Source organism: Anastrepha obliqua, chromosome 1 (genome assembly GCF_027943255.1).
Source record: "Anastrepha obliqua isolate idAnaObli1 chromosome 1, idAnaObli1_1.0, whole genome shotgun sequence".
NCBI classification, from domain to species: Eukaryota; Metazoa; Arthropoda; class Insecta; order Diptera; family Tephritidae; genus Anastrepha; species Anastrepha obliqua.
The window spans coordinates 71,161,046-71,182,328 of record NC_072892.1 but is presented as its reverse complement, the minus strand read 5'-3'; the positions used below and the strand labels follow the sequence as shown (position 1 = coordinate 71,182,328).

At 37.2% G+C, this 21,283-nt stretch overlaps 3 protein-coding genes across 3 annotated transcripts; 2 read left to right on the top strand and 1 right to left on the bottom strand.

Annotated features, from left to right (window-relative positions):
• Positions 1–2,384: 2,384 nt before the first annotated feature.
• On the top strand, positions 2,385–8,442 carry LOC129240266 (DNA-directed RNA polymerase I subunit RPA1). The gene is made up of 14 exons (XM_054875956.1): positions 2,385–2,853; positions 2,930–3,115; positions 3,168–3,348; positions 3,413–4,117; positions 4,187–4,527; positions 4,595–4,818; positions 4,878–4,961; positions 5,028–5,192; positions 5,258–5,416; positions 5,478–6,873; positions 6,956–7,154; positions 7,255–7,408; positions 7,471–7,731; positions 7,808–8,442. The coding sequence occupies exons 1-14, from the start codon at positions 2,511–2,513 to the stop codon at positions 8,366–8,368; spliced, it is 4,959 nt and encodes a 1,652-aa protein (XP_054731931.1). The 5' UTR covers positions 2,385–2,510; the 3' UTR covers positions 8,369–8,442.
• LOC129240270 (splicing factor YJU2) lies at positions 8,428–10,144 on the bottom strand. The gene is made up of 4 exons (XM_054875967.1): positions 9,889–10,144; positions 9,487–9,829; positions 9,207–9,432; positions 8,428–9,142 (listed from the first exon to the last, which is right to left on the bottom strand). The coding sequence occupies exons 1-4, from the start codon at positions 9,910–9,912 to the stop codon at positions 8,785–8,787; spliced, it is 951 nt and encodes a 316-aa protein (XP_054731942.1). The 5' UTR covers positions 9,913–10,144; the 3' UTR covers positions 8,428–8,784.
• Positions 10,145–12,623: 2,479 nt separating this feature from the next.
• LOC129236024 (checkpoint protein HUS1) lies at positions 12,624–20,011 on the top strand. The gene is made up of 2 exons (XM_054870188.1): positions 12,624–12,744; positions 18,313–20,011. The coding sequence occupies exon 2, from the start codon at positions 18,376–18,378 to the stop codon at positions 19,228–19,230; it is 855 nt and encodes a 284-aa protein (XP_054726163.1). The 5' UTR covers positions 12,624–12,744; positions 18,313–18,375; the 3' UTR covers positions 19,231–20,011.
• The last annotated feature ends 1,272 nt before the right edge of the window (positions 20,012–21,283 follow it).

The window sequence follows — 21,283 nt, the reverse complement described above, 5'->3', positions numbered from 1 at the left end:
TCTTCCCTCGAGGGTAGGAGGGTCACGAACGTTGTAGTGTATTGAGACTGTATAGTCCACCTGTCCGGGAAGTTCCTAACTGCCATCCAGGATTTTACCATGGCCATAGTCTGTGTTTGACCACTTACTTAAAGTGCTCAGCCTTATTGCTGCACTGCGCGCAATGTACTTTGACTGCAGGTCTACCGAAAGTTTAATATCACATATAATGCTTTCGATGGTGTGGTCGACATTGCACGGCTATAAGAACAGATACAAGTCTTTGGACCCTGTCAACTCTTTTTATGTTCACGCCCTTCTCCAGGGCATTCCAGCATATTGCAATGCCGTAGTAGAGGACTGGGCTAACTACTGCTGTGTACAACCTGTCTATCATTCTGGGTTTCAAACCCCACTTTTTTCCCAATGAGCCTTCCGCAGGAGTATAGCGCCGTTGTAGCTTTGCGTACTTTATCTGCGACTGTGAGCCCCCAATTTAGCTTCCTATCTAGTACAAGCCCTAGATATTTAGCGTTTTCTGTTACCCTAACGGGTTGTCCCCCTAAAAGTATTTGTTGAAGAGCAGGTGTTTTATGTTTTCTTCTGAACAGCATCAGTTGCGTTTTTTCGGATTTACTTCTAGTCCTCGACTTTTGCTCCATAGTGATAGTCTGTTGAGAGCTCTTTGTTGAAGATCACACGGTTTTGGAAGGTATTTGCCAGAGATTGCTATTACAATATCATCGCATATGAAATTATCCTACCTCCCATTTTTCCAGTTCCTGAAGGAGATTATTGACGGTCAGGATCTACAGAAATGGAGAAATTACCCTACCCTTAGGTGAACACCTGATCGGAAATGTCTTTATGGATGTTTCACTTAATCTGCGCGTATCGTCCGCCCGACTAGCGATCGCTGTCTCTACTGATTTGCCTTTGCTGTATGTATGTTGAGAAGGTGATAGCTTGTTGCTAATCTTTCCTTTGATGTGCCCATCTAGCAATCGGCCTAACGTTTTTAACAGAAAGGATGATAGGCTAATCGGCCTGTAGTCCTTCGGTTTTGTATGTGTGGTTTTTCCTGCTTTGAGAATGAGGACCACTTTTACTTCAACCAATTTCTTGGGGATATAATTAAATCGTACTACTGCCTCAAAAATTGAGGCACTTATTGTGTGTTGCAGGTCAGCGGGGATAATTCCATCTGGTCCCGGTGATTTATAAGGTTGGAAATTGCCGATGGCAAATTTTATATTGTCCTCCGTTATAAAATCTATTGGGGGATCTTAATTGTGAACTCTAGGATGAGTTCTACCGCCTTCATTGCATAGACAAGCTGGAAAGTGTGTCTGAATTAATGGTTCTAGTATTTCTTCGCTTCACCTCTTTCATGAGATAACTAGGGTTGTTGGGGCTCATTGATACGACTTTCCTGAGTCTGCTGGCCTCAGAAGGGCTTTCTATCTTTTGACAGAAATCTCTCCAAGACGTTGTTTTTGCTGCCCTATTGGCATACTTAAATCTGCGTTGAGTCTTTGTATCCGACCCACCAGTTGATTCTCCTCACTTCATTATACTCAGTTCTGCATTCCCTTCTTAGGTTGCTATGTCAATGGCCCACCATGGAGTTTTCGGTTTTCCTCTTTCCTGCCTTACCCCGTCCATCGCATCTCGTGAATGGCAGTGATATCAGCCTTTACTCTCTCGAGGACATCAACTAGCTGGGCAGAGGCACCTTCCCCATTAAGGTAACGGACATTCCAGGTGCATGCCCTCGTTATCCTTAGTTTGTTTGCAGGGGTCGTCAGCAGTACAGGAAATTCTCATCCGAGGCTTTGTTGCTGTTTTCATTTTACGTGGCGGGTCCCAAACCCAGCACACAGCCAGCTATCCTGGGATGCTTCTCACGTTGGCTCGCTCTCGAACGGGTGTGCGGAAGCTACCCCGAGAATACATGGGCTAGTCCCGGAAGTTGTGAGCTGCATGAACCATATGTAGAAGAATCGTCCTAGCTACTCCCAAGTGAATGGCGATCAGTAACTTTCCCCACTTACGTGGACTTCTACATATGGAACCATCCTCCATCCATCTTCATATTTCTCACACCGATATTTTTGCGAGCAAACTCAAAACACTTTCAATTTCCACGGCAACGGTTCTACGTTACCAAAATGTCCTGCTTTTATATTCGGCCGAGGTGTGTCATTCCAGCAACATTTTCCATGCATGAAAAACATGTTTCTGAACATAGACTAACTTCACTATTAATAGAAAAATATGCTACTCTATTTTTGTACAGTGTAGCCATGCGATATTTGCATGTAATATATTACGGGCTTGAGGTCTCATTGTGAATTGAGCCTTATATTTACATTCATACTACTCTCCTGTCAAACGAGCGACCAACACTAAATCAAAGACGATTCATGTGCTTAGCTGTTAAAATTGGTACCTAAACACGTTTTTTTCGCTAAATTTTTTGGATAAAAGTGTAGCTTATTAATACTAAATTTTGTCGAAAGTAGAGAAAAATGAGGAAGGGCAACGCGTTGGAAGTCGATATGCTTCCTTCGGATCTGGAATTTGGCGTGTTCAGCAGTGAAGAAATTAAGCGACTAAGTGTAGTTAAAATTATCACTGGCCTAACATTCGATCCACTGGGGCATCCTTTGCCCGGCGGTTTGTACGACAGCTTAATGGGCACTTACGGCCGTCGAATGGAGCCGTGTGCCACTTGCTATAACATACAGGAATGCCCAGGACATATGGGTCATATTGAGCTAAATACTTTAGTATTTAATCCATTCTTCATAAAACTTGTACAAAAAATTTTGAGCATTTTTTGCTTAAACTGCTTCAAAATTCAATTAAAAGGTAGAAATTTTTGTTATATATTTACTATTTTTATATTTGAGCATATTTATTTATTAGCATAAACATTCTCTTCCAGTTCATGTATGTGAAGTACTCGCATTACAATTGCGCCTTTTAGATGCGGGATACATCGCCGAAGCGCAAGAACTAGAAATATTTAAATCAGAGGTAGTGTGTCAAAATGATGAAAATTTGGTTAAACTGGAAAGTGGAGAATATGTGCACCCGCACATAGCAGCTATGTTTGAACTTTTGAAAAAAGGTAATTTTAATTGTAAAGTCAAATACATGGAACTACAGTTGGTTTTGATTAGGACATTCAAATGTATCTAATAACACGAAGACTTCCTGTGGAATACGGTCAGCTATAGTTCATGCCGCTTTTCAACGTGTAGCTTTTAAAAAATGTATTCATTGCAAGAAGCCGTTGCGTAATATTCGCTATTTGTACCGAAAACTTATTTACTACATTACAGCGGAAGAGATGAGGAATTCGTAAGTGTATATTTTCTCTTAATACAATTTTCTATTGCTTTTATCTGATTGATTATGTGTTTAGGATGCCGGAAGCACGCCAGTTCACTGGACAAAACAAATCGATTTTCGCTGATGAGTGCCGCAAATTTTTGCGACAAATTTATTTGAACTACCCAGATTTATTAAAACTTTTGTGTCCCATATTGAAGCTAAATAATAGTGGTAATAGTTGCCCTGTTGATATATTTTTTATGGATACTATAGCAGTAGTACCACCTAAAGCCCGTCCACCCAACATTTTACATGACCAAATTCTAGAGCATCCACAAACTGCAATTTATAGGTCTATAATTGAAAACAACGCCGTGTTGCGTGTAGTTATAAAGCATCTAAAAGGGCTACGAGAAGAGCTACCCGAAGAGGCGCAACGTGTTTATGAAAGTACTAAAGGGGAATCCCCATATGAGAAGCTGTACAATGCATGGCAAACTCTACAAACATCAGTTGATTTATTGTTGGATATAACCGCTAGTAGAGATTCCCCATCTTCTCAAGGCCTTAAACAAGTTTTAGAAAAAAAGGAAGGCCTAATACGCAAGCATATGATGGGTAAACGTGTAAACTATGCAGCTAGAACTGTTATAACACCCGACCCAAATATCAACGTCGAGGAAGTGGGCATTCCAGATATTTTTGCACGCAAATTAAGTTACCCCGTACCGGTAACACCTTGGAACGTCGCTGAATTGCGTAAAATGGTTATGAACGGTCCTGATATCCACCCTGGGTGAGCTAGCACATGCTTAATTGTTATACTGAATATATGTTTATGTACAACCTAATATTATATTCTCAGAGCCAACTATATTCAAGATGAAAAGGGTTATACAACCCTTATACCCGCAGATAACGCTGCAAAACGTGAAAGCATGGCTAAACTACTTTTTAATTATCCGGAAAATGGAATAAAAGTGGTGCATCGTCATGTGCTTAATGGTGACGTACTCTTGCTCAATCGCCAGCCGTCACTTCATCGACCATCAATCATGGCACATAAAGCACGCATACTGCCTGGTGAAAAGACTTTTCGTCTACATTATTCGAACTGCAAGGCATACAATGCTGATTTCGATGGTGACGAAATGAATGCTCATCTTCCGCAAAGTGAAGTAGCGAGAGCGGAGGCGTATAATTTAGGTAATTAATGCTTAGAAATGTATATGCCAGATATTGAAAGTACTTTTCGATTCAATTTTATTTGTAGTAAACGTTGCAAACAATTATCTGGTACCTAAAGACGGTACCCCTCTGGGAGGTTTAATTCAGGATCACGTTATTTCGGGTGTAAAATTATCCATACGCGGACGTTTCTTTAACCGAGAAGACTATCAACAACTTGTGTACCAAGGTCTCTCGGATTTAAGAGACAAAATAAAACTCCTTCGACCAACAATTTTAAAGCCGACCATGCTTTGGTCAGGAAAGCAGGTAAATATGGTTAGGAGTCAATTGCCTACATATTGAGTTAAATTTTCTTTTGCACTTAGGTTCTTTCAACAATAATCATCAACTTGACACCAGAAGGATATTCAAGAATAAATTTACATACACAAGCAAAAATTAATTCAAAAGTAAGAAAAAAGTAATGTTTTTCATTAAGAAATTTTGAACACTGTTCCAATATTTAATTTAAAAAGCACTGGATTGTTTCAATGGCTCATGAAGCTGCATGCGGTGCTTTAGGTGGCGGCGAGCTGTGTGAAAGCAATGTTATAATCCATAAAGGAGAGCTGCTTACTGGGGTCCTAGACAAACAGCAGTATGGCGCAACAACTTATGGTTTAATTCATTGCATGTATGAGGTATGTCAATGGTAATTTCTTGCATGAATTTGACATGAAATCGTACTTTTAATATATATTTACAGTTGTATGGCGGCCAAGTATCAACGCGTCTGTTGACTGCATTTACAAAAGTATTTACAACATTTTTGCAACGAGAAGGATTTACGCTTGGTGTACAGGATATTTTAGTAACGGCTGACGCAGACGCACAGAGGCGTAAAATTGTCAAAGAATGTCGTAGAGTAAGTTGAAAAAAATTGTGAAAGGGTCTTAAAGAATTCTTCAAATTAATAATAATTTTAGACTGGCGACTCAGCTGTTGCTGCTGCTTTAGATTTGGACGAGATACCTTCGCTTGATGTGCTTGTTGGAAAAATGGAAGAAGCGTACACAAAAGATCCCAAATTTCGTGTTATTTTAGATCGCAAATACAAATATTTGCTGGATCGTTATACCAACGATATAAATCGAACTTGCCTGCCAGATGGTCTGATTTCCAAATTCCCACAAAACAATTTACAATTAATGGTGTTATCCGGCGCAAAAGGATCTATGGTAAATACTATGCAAATTTCATGTTTGTTGGGCCAAATTGAATTGGAAGGAAAACGTCCACCGTTAATGATATCTGGCAAATCATTACCAAGCTTCACAGCGTTTGAGACGTCGCCAAAATCGGGTGGTTTCATTGATGGCCGCTTTATGACCGGCATACAGCCGCAAGATTTTTTCTTTCATTGCATGGCCGGACGTGAAGGACTCATTGATACCGCTGTTAAAACTTCACGTTCAGGTTATTTGCAACGCTGTCTTATAAAGCATCTGGAGGGGCTTACAGTTGGTTATGATATGACGGTACGTGATAGCGATAGCAGCGTTGTACAGTATCTGTATGGCGAAGATGGATTGGATATTCTGAAGTCAAAATTCTTCAATACAAAGTTTTGTATGCAATTTTTGGCACTTAATTCTACAGCAATTATTCACCCAAACGAACTGAGAAGTATCAAAGATGAGCAAACACTATTGAGAATCTCAAGACATGTAAAGAAGCTTCGAAAATGGCAAAATAAGCACAATGGAAAGCTCGATTCACCTGAAACAAAGAGGATACCCTCAGCCTTTGCTAATTTTTCAGCAAACTCTCAAGCAAAAGGGAATTTAGATGAATTAAATTCCAAGACAGGACGTAGCATGGGAGATGAATATAAACAGAAGCTTTGGAGAAAAGCTGACGCAGAGACAAAAGAATTTTACAAAAAATTGAGTGCGCGTTGTCCTGATCCCACAACATCTGTTTACAAACAGGACAACTGTTACGGTAGTACTTCTGAACGACTCGAAAAACTAGTAGAAGACTATATGAAAAAATATCCAAACAGTAAAGCTGCGATAGATGACATAATATATATAAAAAATTTGAAAGCATTGGCCTCGCCAGGAGAACCCGTTGGATTATTAGCCGCACAATCTATTGGTGAACCTTCCACTCAGATGACATTGAATACTTTTCACTTTGCCGGTCGTGGTGAAATGAACGTCACACTAGGTATTCCCCGCTTACGCGAAATTTTAATGCTAGCTTCTGCTAACATCAAAACGCCGTCAATGGATATTCCAATAAAGATGAATCAGTCGAAAAATGCCGATAAATTACGTATTAAGTTGAATCGCGTAACCCTTGCGGACATACTACAATGTAAGTTATAAAAAAGTATTTTCTTTATTCTTGTTTTTGTTTGTATTGCTAGTGTTTTAACTTGTTTTATTCTCCATTCAAGTTGTTAAGGTGAAAACCAAACTGGTGCTAAAACCTGAACGTGCGCATCAATATATTTTACGATTTCAATTTCTTCCCCGGGAAGCCTATCAGGACGATTTCTGTGTACGACCGAAAAAGGTGCTGAAATATATGAGCGAGATATTTTTCAAGGTACTGTTTCGTGCTGTTATAAGGTCCTCAAAGAGCAAGAAATCTATGTAAGTAATAATAAATGATGAAATTAAGAAGAATTTATGTAACTTTAGAATTGTTACACTACATTCTGATTTAAAAAAATATATGTGTTAATGGTTTTAGAATTGAAATAAATGAAGATAAAGTCGGTAGCAACAAGGAAAGCCATGATAAAGATTTAGACGAAGATGAATCTAGAAATGAAGTCAGCGATCACTTCAAAAAAGATAAATCAACGAATGGGGGTGAAGTGGATTCATCAGATGACGAAAATGCGGTAAAAAGAAATAAAATCGATAACATATCCAGAATTTTTGTATATTTACATGCATATTGTAGAACGAGGAGGATGACGCAACTGGTAGAAAGTTTAAATCCCGCAAACAAGACGAAACTGAATATGATGACCCTGAAGAATTAGAAGAAATTAAAGATGCTGATGATGATGATGAGATTGGAGTGGGAGAAAATGAAGATGAAGAGGATACAGGCAAATCGGACACGATTGACGCTCTTGTCGAGACTGTGTTGAACAATGAGTTGGTTCAAGAATATACTTACGACAAAGAAAAACATCAGTGGTGCAAGCTCACCTTTAATGTAAGTAAAAACGTTTTTACGGCTAAATAATAAATATGTCAAATACTAATATATGATATTTTCTTGTTGATATTAGCTAAATATGAAGTACAAGAAACCAGATATTTCTTCTATAATTCGAGAATTGGCCAGTAAATGTGTGGTGCATGAAGTACAGAATATAAAACGTGCTATTATATATAAAGGCGACAATGATGTTAATTTGCTCAAAACTGACGGTATTAACATTATCGAAGTATTCAAATACAACGATGTTTTAGATTTGAATCGCCTTTATTCTAATGATATACATGCGATTGCAAAAACATATGGAATCGAAGCAGCGGCGCAGGTTATAATTAAAGAAGTGACAAATGTTTTCAAGGTGTACGGAATTACTGTTGATAGACGTCATTTATCGTTAATTGCTGATTATATGACTTTTAATGGCACTTTTCAACCACTCTCACGAAAAGGCATGGAACATTCGTCTTCGCCATTGCAACAAATGTCATTTGAATCTTGTTTACAATTCTTAAAAAATGCAGCCGGAAGCGGGCGTATAGATGACCTCAGCTCACCATCAGGTCGTTTAATTGTTGGGCTGCCCGTGCGAAATGGGACAGGTGCCTTTGAACTGTTAACTAAAATTTGTTAAAATAGATTATCAGACAAAATTAAAAAAAAAAAATTCGAAAGAAATAAAACAAAACTTAATTTCGATAACTTATACTTGAGTAGTTCTTATGTATGTATTTAAAAATCGTACCGGAGAATATACATGGTACTTTCCCATCAATAATTTTATATTCCATAGATTAACATTAATTCAATGAGTGGCAATACAAAATGTCATTGTTTTCTTTGATTCTACATACATTTTTTTCAGTAATGGCTAAAGCGAAAGTTTTTTTCAAAATTTGCATAAATCCGATAAAGAAAATCTCAAGTACTTGCATCAAAGCCTTCGAGACGCAAGGTTCAGTTCCCACTGTTTTATGGTTCCAACAACAATAAGACGCTATGTTGATTACTCAGATGCAAGTTAATATTTATTGTAAGGCATTCTATTATTCAGTTCGATTCTTCGGAACTACTGAGATAATTTGAAAGCAACGATAGCCCTCCATTTTTATTTTCAGCATGTTTTGCACTTTCTAATTTACTGGAATTTGCATTCACCCCTTCGGAAGAAACTGCTGCAGTTGGTGGATTGGATTTCGGTATAACAAGCGGCGTTTTCCTTTTTACGAGGTTCGAAGTTTTTGTTGTGCAAGATTTATTTTTTGAAATACTGACGGCAGATGCTAATGGCATGCTGACTTTCACTTTCTTTGCTTCAGATGGTAAAGATGTCTCGTCTTTAATTTCTTCTATTATTTCTTCAGCAACAATTTTCCCACTAGATTTATTTGTTTTGAAATTTATGGACCTGTTAGAGAGTAACATTTTATATAAAAATGTCGATAAAATAATTTAGATAAGCTTTAGCTCACCTCACGAAATCTTCATCTTCTTTTTCCTCACGCTTTAGTCGTTCCTGTTCAGATTCTGTGTTATTATACTGTTGCAACATTGATTCGTAATCCACGTTGTGTTGGCGACGATTTAAATCGCGTAGCTCTTCCAGGGATTCAAGCATTTCTATTTCGTTACGTGACTGTTGCGTGCGATTCTCCAGCAACTTCATGGGATTGTTCGCTTCCTCTTCACGCTCTTCCTCTAAGATACGAATTTAAATTTAAGTAAAATCAAATGAATTATATTTCCATTTACCAATTTGCCTGCGTGCTTGTTCCTCCGCTAATTTTAAAGCCATGAAATTTCTTGTTGCACCTGCCTCGATTTCGTAATCAGTGTTCTTCGGATCTGTCTTAAAGGAAATCTCCTGAAGGCAACGAGTGCATTTGATGTAGAAACGATAAATACGTATTCCTAGATACGTTTCATTTTCGACATCCTCCTTTCGAGCGTTGAACTTTTTCCCTTTATAAATGTATTCACCGCAAGTCTTGCATCTCATGTTGAATGGCGCCATTAAACGTACAGTGTATTGCCGATTTTTAGCCAATTTCATACGCGGGATTTTCGAAGGATCAAAATCCGGCGGATAATATTTCTGTAAAGATGTAAACATTTGCGTAAAGCATTGTAGCTTTCTAAACTATTCAAACGTACATTTAACACTTTCCGTTCCGACATTTCGTTGCTGGATTAAGAGGATTAATACGCTAGAAATACTTCCTTGTCAAAATAATATTTTTGTGTTCTTCCTCCAACTTTATTCTACACGTAGTGTTTGTCCTTTCGCCCAAATTTTGGTCAATTCTGTAAAATGGCCATAGAAACCAATACAGTTCAATATTGACCGTGTTAATATCATAGATAACATAGATAATGTTAATATTAATCGAAAGTACTTGGGTATGAAAGTATTTTATTAATTTACTCGATACTTCTTTTCGATAAGATATGCTGTTAGTGCTGCTGTATAGTGTACAGAATATTAGAAGTTGGTACTTTCTTTTCTTCTTCTTCTTGATTGGCGCGATAACCGCCTACGTGATTTTGGCCGAGTTTAATAAAGTGCGTCAATCGTTTCTTTCTTGTGCTAACCGGCGCCAGTTAAAAATACCAAGTGAAGCCAAGACTTTCTTCACCTGATCTTCAGACCTGAATTCAGACGATATGACTCAGCTCTTTTTTCCATTGCGAGTATCGCTGTAGCTAACGAGCAAAGGTCAAAAATCTTTCGCGGAATGTTTCTCTCAAACACTCCAAGGGACGCCTCATCGAATGTTGACATTGTCCAGCTTCTGTCCCATACGATGGGACAAGCTAGATGGGGGACTTAAACAGCGTTAGTTTTGTTCGTCGAGAGAGGAATTTACTACTCAATTGCCTACTTAGCCCAAAGCAGCACTTGTTGACAAGAGAGATTCTCCCCTCAATTTTAAGACTGGCATTAGTACCAGTGTTAATGTCGGTTCCTAGATAAACGAAGTCTCTTACAACCTCGAAATCATATCTGTCAACAGGGAGTGGGAGCCGATGCGCAAGTGCGCCGACTGTTTGTTTGATGATAGGAGGTACTACGTGTTGCCCTCATTCACCTCAGACCCATTCGCTTTGCCTACTTATCCGGTTTGTTTTGCGGGAATAACAAATACAGATATAGCGGTATATAGGCAACTCCTTTTCGTACTGTCGAATGTAGCTTTAAAATCCACAAAAACATGAATCAGTTCTCCTTTCATGGATCTTTTCCAAAACTTGGCGTATTGTGAATATCTGGTAGATTGTGGGTTTTCCAGGTCTAAAGCCACACTGTTAAGGTCCAATACGCTCGCTAGAACCTTCTAGACGATATTTAGAAGACTAATCCAGCAGTAATTGGCACAGATTGCAGAGCACACCTAAATTCCAATTGGCAAACACGCTTTCATCCCCCCATATTTTGCATAGGAGCTGATGAATGCACCTTACTAGCTCCTCGCCGCCATGTTTGAATAGTTTAGCCGGCGGTCCGGCAGCTCCCGCGGCTTTGCTGTTCTTTAGCCAGGTTATCACTATTCTCACCTCGTCCTGCCCGGTAACGGAACGACAGGCCCCTCGTCCCTATTCGGGTATCTAGAACTTCACATTCTCTGTGACATGCGCAGCTATCACTATCTAACAGCTTCGAGAAGTGTTCCTCCATGCACGTTCTGGATGTCAGTCACCAGTTCGCCGTCTTTGTTCTTACAGGAAAACGCCCCGGTCTTGAAACCTTCTGTAAGCCGCCGAACTTTCTGGTTGAAATTTCGGGCGTTGTTCCTGTTGGCCAGCATCTCAAGCCCTTCGCACTCACGTATTTCGTCCCCTCATTTCTTCATTCTGATAATACGTTTCTCTTCATTTTTAGATTCCGGTAGCGATCCCACATGGCACTCGTTGTGCTCGATCGCCGTGTGGCCTTATAGGCAGCATTCTTGATTTTCGCGGCTGCATGACATTCCTCGTCGTACCAATTGTTTTTTTGGGCTCGCGGAATCCGATTTCTTCTTCGGCGGCGGCAAATAGAGAACGAGAAATGTTGTTCCATTGTTCGTGAATGTCAGATCGTTGCGTAGTACTCTCCGAGAGCAAGAGTGAGAGTCGAGTGGCTGTTCGTTGCGATTGCATTATTACATAATTTTTTTATTTTTTACGATTTTGACAGCCGGCTGACGTCATGAGTTATAATAATACAATAAAACAAACAAAAGGAAGGGAAATTACTTGTTTGTAAATATTTAGTGAATGACTTGTTAATATTGTTACGTTCATTTCTATAATTCCTCTGAGTTCGATCACTGGATTGCTAAATAAAAGTCACAAATTAATGGCAGCACAACTTGGTTATCTCATTGATTTACTAATTGCGCAATTAAATTAGCTATTCCTTCTCATTGTATTTTCTTCATATCGTTAATAATAATTAAACAAACCAAAAACACCGAAATATTCCACCAAAGCAATTCTATATAGAGAAACCTTTCACAACAGTATTGACAACTGCCATATGTGAACGAATAGATTAATTTCGTGGATTTATTGCATATGTTAACGTACTTATATTGCGTCTTCCGCATTCGCTGCGACCTCATGCCCCAAGAATATACAAACAAAAAGAAGAGAAGTGGCCAGAAAGCAATAGAAACTGCCAAATACAAAAAAATATATACACTTTCCTGCCCCGACGTCATCGCCCCATAGTTTTCGCAAAGCACACCTTCTGTACTGTCAATACCGTGATATTTAATTAATATATAAAAGTGTGAACACTATATGACTCACGCATCAAAATAGTTTATAATCTGGCAATTCGAAAAGGCGCCCTCTAGTCGAGAAATTTCAATGCCTATTTTCCATTTCGACTCGAACTTGTTCAAAGCACTTGGCAACGCTGCGTCGGCAGTGATTGTCGGAATCAATTTTTTGGTGTTGACGACTAAACGTGTGGCTTTTAATATAAAAATAAGATAAAAATTACTTTAAAAATAGAGAGAAAAGGTAAGTGCTTATATAAAATAGTAAAAAATCATTGAATGTAATGAAAAAAGGTGTGTACTTTAGCCCACTGAAAAATTTGATTATTTCATCATTGGCCGAAGGTAAGAGTTGGACGATGAGTGTAGCAACAACGATGACTGCAGCTAGGTAGGCATACAAATGGACGTACGAATTAAAACAAAATGTCGACAGATTAAACAAATTATTTAACACAAATATATAAATTATATGTAATTAGTGATTTGTTATAAAAAAGTCAACGAGATCTAAAATTTGCTGAAATCTCGGCCTATACGAAGTCGTTTCATATTGGTATCGATTTTTTTTTTTGCCTTTTGTCTACTATTTAGTGCTGGTGTGGTATAGGATCGCTGCTAAAATTCCATTTAAACATCTTGACCATTTATTTATAAATACAATTATATATATTACAGAATATCGTGTATATCCTAACTGTTGATACATGTATGTACATATGTACTTGTATGCCAAAGCAAGTGCTGTATACTCTCAAGCCTGAGCACTTTTAAGAATTTTTTTGCTGTATTCAACAGTCATACAGCCCCCATTTTGCTATTTATCGTGCGTTCATGGCGATCTGCAACGTAAACCTCCAGCGCAAATGGCGTGTCTTGACTCCATGTGTGTCAAGTCCATGTGCCCGTTGTATTTAGTGTTCAGCCAGCTCGTGTTTGTTCGCATTTGCGTTTTGTTTTATTTTCGGTTGTGTTCGTTTGTGCTTTTGGTTAGACCAAAGCAGTAAAACAGTTTGCAAGCAACATTTGCGAATTTCTTTTAAGTATTAAATTCTATTTTTCTTTGTTTTATTGAAATTTTGCCTTCCATAATTTTTATTTTTTCCTTTTTTAGATATTTTAAAAAACGAAACTAACCTTAGTGCCCATTCCTCCCTGCATTTGTATTCCACTTCGAGACCCAGCTACCTTATTAGACAAGCCATTTGATTTCGTAAACAAATGAAATAAGAAAATTAGTATGCTTTAATTAACAATTTTTCACTACATATACTTATTTTGATAGACTGGTATACTGGGATCTAGAGGTGGGTTTAAATATTCTTATATTCGATGCAATCGAAAACTTTTATTTAGGGAATAGTGACGTCACGTTGTGTTAGATGTTTTGTACATACAAATATGTACAAACATATGTACAGTGGCACAGTAAAGTCTACATACCCCATTGAAAAGCGAGGTTTGGAGATTTCTGTGAACATTGTAGCATTAGAATATATTCCAAACAAATCCAATCTAACAACAAACAATAAATTTTAACAAAAAAATTTTAATCCAAAAATATTTATTAACAAAAACAAACAAAATTCATTTTCCAAACACAGAAAAGTCTGCATACGGCTTTGTAGTGGAGTACACAAAATGCAGTTCTGTACTCAAACAGTGCTACAGATCACTTCAGGCGTCTTTACTAGATACCGTTAGTTAGAAAGAAGTTTAGTTCTTCGATATTAATATTGTAGCTGTGTTAATTTAACCAAAATGGGTAAAGAAATCTGTGTTAAAGTACGTGAGCTAATGGTGAAATATTATAAGGAAAAAAATCTTTAAGAGAGATTGGAGAACTGGTCGGACATCCAAAATCAAGCATTCAAACAATTATTCGGAAATATAATCACACTAATTGTGTACAAAACAAACCAAGAAGTGGTCGCCCACCTAAACTGACTCCTCGTGCTAAACGAAAAATATTGTTAGACGTGCAAGAAAATCAAAGAATAACAGCAATAGAAATTGCAAAAACCCTGAAAAATCAGGATATTGTTTCAGTGCATCCAGAAACGGTGAGACATTTATTGAGAAGCAATGGAATCCACAACCGTATGCCTCGAAAGAAGCCATTCATCAGCAAAATAAATATGGAGAAACGAGTCGAATTTGCTAAGAAATATATTGATGCATACGAAGATTTTTGGACTAATGTTTAATTTAGTGACGAAAGCAAGTTCAACTTGTTTGGCTATGATGGCAAACAAAAAGTATGGCGTCGAAATAATGAAGCATTATTGCCCAAAAACTTGCTTCCTACGGTGAAACACGGTGGTGGCTCCATAATGGTTTGGGGCTGCATGTCAGCGGCTGGGGTGGGTAATTTAACATTTATTGATATTAATATGGATCGCATGGTATATTTGGACATTCTCAAAGATAATTTGAAGCAATCCGCGAGTAAACTGGGTCTTACGGCGGGTTGGTACTTTCAGCAAGATAACGACCCAGAACATACCGCTGGTGTTGTCAAAGAATGGCTACTATATAATGTGCCCCATCAACTTCATTCCCCACCCCAGTCACCGGATTTGAACCCCATAGAGAATTTATGGGATGAATTGGATCGTCGCATTAGGAAAAGGACAATTAAAAATAAACAGGACCTTAAAAATGCTTTACTTGAAGAGTGGAATTTAATTTCGAATAATTACACAAAAGTATTGGTAAATTCCATGCAAAATAGATTAAATGCTGTTCTAGAAAGTCGTGGCGGACCCACCAAGTATTAATTCTGTTGTCTTTTTATTTCCTTTTAAGTGAAACACATTATTTTTACAAAGTATGCAGACTTTTCTGTGTTTGGAAAATGAATTTTGTTTGTTTTTGTTAATAAATATTTTTGGATTAAAATTTTTTTGTTAAAATTTATTGTTTGTTGTTAGATTGGATTTCTTTAGAATATATTTTAATGCTACAATGTTCACAGAAATCTCCAAACCTCGCTTTTCAATGGGGTATGTAGACTTTACTGTGCCACTGTATGTTATTAATCATGGGTCTAATTGAAATATAACCACACCATATGCAATAAAATGTTCACAAGAAATTATTTGAGAATAAAACTATCACTAATTCATTATTTATTCCTTTAGAATATTCAAAATGTATTAAAAATAGTGGTTTTTTTTTGGGTGGATGCAAACTGGAAAATTGTTTTTATTACATAAGGATGTACTGGTAGTACGGAGAGGTCCGATTTTGTATTTCTGTAATATCATGTTCTCCACTTGCGTGTTGTTGTTACAAAACTCTGTTTAGGTTGATTACCCAAATACCAAAATACTTGAATTGAGCGGATTTAGTAAAACCCTAAACGTTTCGAACCGCTGCACTTACGTTGTTAAAAAGAACTTGTGCACTCATCATTAATGAAGTGCAGGTAAAATTTTGCCTACAAACATTCATATGCATATGTTTTCTTACAAAGCGAATTTTCTGGATTATCCTATACGAAAAAATATTTGTTTCTACGGCACACATTTCAAAATGAAACTTGTAGGGTATTCCGAATCATTTTCTGGCGTGTTGTAGTTATGTATACAAATCTACATATGTACATATGTACCTATTTTATTGAACTCTTTATTCAGGATGTTTGGATGTGTTCTTCTCGTCACTGAACACTCCAGACCATACCAGAATATACTTTACAAGGGAAATGAGAAAAAAGAGAGGGTTTTATTTACGAATCTACCTTAATAATATAAACTAATTAACGACGGCATTTCACGGCGTAGCGATAGTCAATTTTTTTTGTCTGCAAATGTCGTAAAGATAGCCTCTTAAATGTTTTGAAAGCGGCGACAAGCAAAACAGCTGATTTAGAGGATTCACGTTTTTATTCGTTTAAATTTGGATGGCTAGCATTTGTGTTTGGATAATAAAAAATTAAACATGAACATGAACAATTTCACAGCAACGGTTGCTTAAATTGCACAGATACCAAACCCAGCTTACGAAGCGTAGAATAAGCTCCAATGGAAGCAAGCGTAGATTGTAGGGATCGTCCCGTTAATATGACTCGGGAGGAAGAAATATATCTTAAAAATTGTTTGTAATTGTGAGCAAAACTTGAAAATACAAAACCTTCACAAGCGAGATAATTAAATTTTAATAAAACAAACAGTGGTTCATAATGGCGTACACATTTTCTTTGCTGCCAGATAACATTATCGTCTTTCAAATTAAGATGTCTTGTTTTAAGTAAAATTTAGCAGTATAAGAAAGGAAATAATATTATATTTTTTATGTGCTTAGAATTATTGAGCATATTCCATTTAAGTGTGCATAGTTATTTTATCCTTTTTTGATTATTCGATTTAAGTGTGCATAGTTATTTTATCCTTTTTTGAATAAATAACGTGAGATTCATAAAAAGTTTTGTAAAATGTTATATTTCTTACTTCAGAGACATGAGGGAAATGAAATGGCTGACGACCTTCCAAAACAAGGAGCAAATATGCAACTTACTGGTCCTGAGCCTTTCTGTGGACTGACAAAAGGCCACATTAATGAATTCCTTAGGAAATGGGAGGAAAGAAAACTTGCCGCACACTGGCTAAACTGTGCCGGTCAGCGTCAAGCCAAACTATTCCTAAGTCCCAACAAAGGAATATCTGACAAACTTCTCTCACTAAACAGAGTAGATCTGCGTCTTTTAACCGGATACCTTACAGGTCACTGCAGCCTGAGGTACCATCTAAACAATATTGGTCTATCCGAGACCAATGTCTGCCGCTTTTGCGAAATGGACATAGAAAGCTCAGAATATGTGCTTTGTGAATGTCCTGCGTTGGGCAGACAAAGACTCCACCACCTTGGTGGTATCGTAGTATCTCCATGCAATCTTTGGAACAACAAACCCAAAATTGTGCTAAAATTTCTAAAAAGCCTAAAACTCTAGGGTTACAAAATAGGCCTTTCACAATAGATCAGCTCTGGTCGCAGTGCGTAATGGCCTTCTAATAATAAATAATAATTCAGAGACAACACTAATTTTGCGAGTTGTCGTCAGAAAACTTAGAAGTAGATTTAATTCGTCGGCAACGACAATTTTAAGTTGTATAGCCTGAAGTGCTGTCTTCAAAATAATAGCGTTCATAAACAATTGGTGCCGTGCCTTCGCCGTAACCGTAACCATAGCAATTCGCTGTTCTGATCATACACATCGGCATTACTGTAAACGATTATAGGTGCCGCACCATAACCCCATAACCGTAGCCGTATGCATCTATTGATTTTTTGTTTTTCGTAACCGTAAGCAGCTGTGAAATACTTTACGTACGTTTTGATATTCGCGATAAAAATTTGAATATTAGAAATGAACGAGGAAAAATTAATTGACTTAATGTGAAATTATCCATATTTTTATGACTAAATGTAAATGTTGCCATTAATTATACTTCATTTTGAGCTGTTTATAGTTACGGCATAACTAATTGACAAAAGCAGTAATGTTGCGACTAGGGTTATGGTTACGGCTATGGCGTTATGGCGACAGCATCACTAATTGCAGCATAAGAACGTGTGTATTTTAATATTTGACAGATCCTGTCTGCCGTCGCCAAACCGTATTAGTGCGACCATGCTAAGGGCAATATTATTGCGTCTACTAGTAGGCCAAGTTGCGCGAATTGAATATTTCTCTATTGCCTAGATTTGCTGAACTAGATGTAGGAATGAAAGGTGAAAGATAGACATCAAAACAACTTTGAATTTTGTATTTCTTCTTTCCATTATCTCGCATGAACCACACAAAAAGTGACGAACGTAATCGTGTACAAGGCTCTAGAAGAAATTATAACAAACGAAATAAACGTCTACCATGAAGTTTCGTGCTATGATGCAGGATCCGGAATACATGAGAGAATTTCTCTACATCATCCAAACACTATCGAAATTGGCGAAGACATGCATACTGAAAATCTCTATGGACAAAGTTTACTTTGTGGCGAACGAGGAGTCTGGCAGTACAGCGCCATTGGTATGGGTAGAAATTGATCCAAAATTATATTTTTCTGAGTACACGATGCAGGGCGTCGACGATGATCAGGATTCGCATATTGTACTAAATGTACCAACTTTACATCTAGGAACTGCACTTTCTTTACTGCGAAATAATCCGTGCTATTGTAAGTTGAAATTGACTAATCTTCAATTTCCTTGTTTAACGGTCGATGTGGATGCGACCACCAAGAGTTCGGATAAGTCGCGCCGCGCCACACACCATGTACCAGTCGATGTGGTTCCTCGTTGCGATTGGTCAAATTACGCAGTGCCGACAAAACCAATTTGTAAGCTTGTCTTAAATGTACCATCTAACCGCTTGATACGCGGCCTAATAGACAAAATAAAGAATCTTTCACCAACTATAATTTTTTATGCGACTACGAATGGCGAAATGAATTTAGTGGCAGAAACCGATATGGCAACCATAACAACACGTTATCAGAATTTAGAATTGCGTTCGATGAATGCTAGTGAAGGCGACAAGAAAAAGGAACAAATAGAGGCATCATGTTCGGTGGATTGTAAGAAGACTGCTCTATTTTTTTCAGCATTACAAATACCCTCAACAGAGTTGTCGTGTGGTATAGTTGACGATCGCCTCATACACTTGGAAGTAAACATACGAGAGGGCATTGCTATTCACTCCATATTACCAGCTGTTTGCGTATGAATATCTCCTTTTGCTGATAAAGGCATAAGCAGTTATTTGGATATAGTGATTGGGACGGAAAATATAATCATAAGTTAATCAATATACATACATCTGTTATATTATACTATGGTACGAGTATATTTAAGAATAGCTCATTGCATCCCAATGCTTTCTTTGGTGTTGCTTTTATCATTACAATTAGATGCATTGTATCTACGCCAATTGATTTTCTACAACTATTAAACAAGCGGTAAACGATAACGTTGAAGATTTTACATTACACATAAAATATAAATTGAATTATTGCTATGCGAGCATAAAACTTTGTAAATAATGAAATTATTTAATGGTAATTTGGCAATTATTTTGCATTAGAAACTAAAATACAACAACAAGAGAAGAAGAAAATGTTGCATAAGAATATATATTTAATTTTTTGGCTAATTATATACATTAATATCGTCCGGTGGTCGAGTTTCGATCTATTGAAATAATATTAGTTTATATTCTGGAGTAATTTAAAGTAATTGAATCTTTAACTTAATTTATTTTTATTTGTTCATATCTGTTGCCATCATCGGCATTGAATTGAACACATATTGTTAAATGCAAAAGATCTAAATCGCTCAACACGCGACAATATATACATACGTTTGGCATATGTATGTAGGTAAAGAAAAGTGGGAAACAAGATGAAATTTTTCAATATGTACACATAGTAGAAAAAGTCTGCGTTCACCTATGCAAATATTCTTTGCATTAGAAAAAGTTTAAAACAATAAATATTTCAGAAAATTTTTTTAATGAGTTTTATTTAGTTCACTTAACCGTAACTATCACACATATTTCGCTACCAATAACAAAATCAAATTTAAAATGAGATCACATAAAATTAAAAAGGCCATTCAAACTAAACGGAAAAAGTTTGCGTTCACTTCAATAATAATAAAATAAGAGGCTTAAGATCATAGAAATGTTTTAAAATTAATAGCTAGTTGGATATCCACGCCTTTTTATGACTTCTAGAAGGCGTCTTTTCATTGATCCAACTAGTTTGGCTGTTATTTCTGGACTTATGGCTTTCCATTCCTCTTTAAGCGCGTTCTTAAGCATTTCCTTGCTAGTTATTGTACGCTCTCGTTTTTTTTTTCTAGAACGTCCCATAAGTGCTCAATGGGGTTAAGGCGAGGTGATTGTGGGGGTGTGCGAAGTTGTTTTGGAACATTATACAACAACCACAACCTAACAATCTCTGCTGTGTGTTTCGGGTCGTTGTCCTGTTGGAAAACAAATCTTTCACCGACTCCAAGTTTGATTGCACTTTCTCTCAAATTCGTTTTTAAAATATCGAGATAATCATGTCTGTTCATTATCGACTCAATAAACTGTATATTTCCAACGCCCGAACTAGCCATACACCCCCATATCATGGCACCTCCTCCCCCATGCTTTACCGTAGGTACCAGATTTTGCTTTCCAAGTGCCGTTTCGTTTTTCCTCCAAATAATTTTACGACCTTTTATGGAAATGCAAAACTTGCTCTCATCTGAAAAAATCACACTATTCCAAAACTCAGGTGGCTTGTTTACGTATTCCTTGGCGAAAGCCATCCGCTTAAGTCGATTTACTCGCGATATGAAGGGTTTTTTCGGGCCACTCTGCCGTGAAATCCGATTCTTTTTAGAATTTCTCTTTCTGTATCTGGATGTACCTTCTTTTGGTATTTTACTTCTATGTCTTTTGAAATTTGGCTTGCTGTTAGTCGTGGATTAGACTTCACAATAATAGTTATGTTGCGTTCTTCTCTTTCCGTCAGTTTTTTTGGACGCCCAGAACGGGGCTTAGACTCCAAACAATTCGTTTGCTTGAAGTTGTTTTTCACTCTTTGGACCGAGGAGTATTGCCTCCCAACAATTTTCGCGATTTCACGATAGCTCTTCCTATTTTGCCACAAACTTACAATGATTTTCCTTTCACCAATATCTATTTCTTTTCGCCTTTGGTCCATAGTAACAAAAAATGTATTTCTAATATCAATTTTTCCCTCTTTAGATTTGTTCTTAACCGCGTC

Bases quoted from the DNA above. Each gene is read 5' to 3' on its own strand.
- LOC129240266 (XM_054875956.1), top strand. From the start codon at position 2,511: ATGAGGAAGGGCAACGCGTTGGAAGTCGATATGCTTCCTTCGGATCTG. The intron at 4,118-4,186 runs GTGAGCTAGCAC...TTATATTCTCAG, and splicing joins GGTCCTGATATCCACCCTGG to AGCCAACTATATTCAAGATG. The intron at 7,155-7,254 runs GTAAGTAATAAT...TAATGGTTTTAG, and splicing joins TCAAAGAGCAAGAAATCTAT to AATTGAAATAAATGAAGATA.
- LOC129240270 (XM_054875967.1), bottom strand. From the start codon at position 9,912: ATGTCGGAACGGAAAGTGTTAAAT. The intron at 9,830-9,888 runs GTACGTTTGAAT...ACATCTTTACAG, and splicing joins CGGAACGGAAAGTGTTAAAT to AAATATTATCCGCCGGATTT. The intron at 9,143-9,206 runs GTGAGCTAAAGC...ACTCTCTAACAG, and splicing joins GAAGATGAAGATTTCGTGAG to GTCCATAAATTTCAAAACAA.
- LOC129236024 (XM_054870188.1), top strand. From the start codon at position 18,376: ATGAAGTTTCGTGCTATGATGCAGGATCCGGAATACATGAGAGAATTT.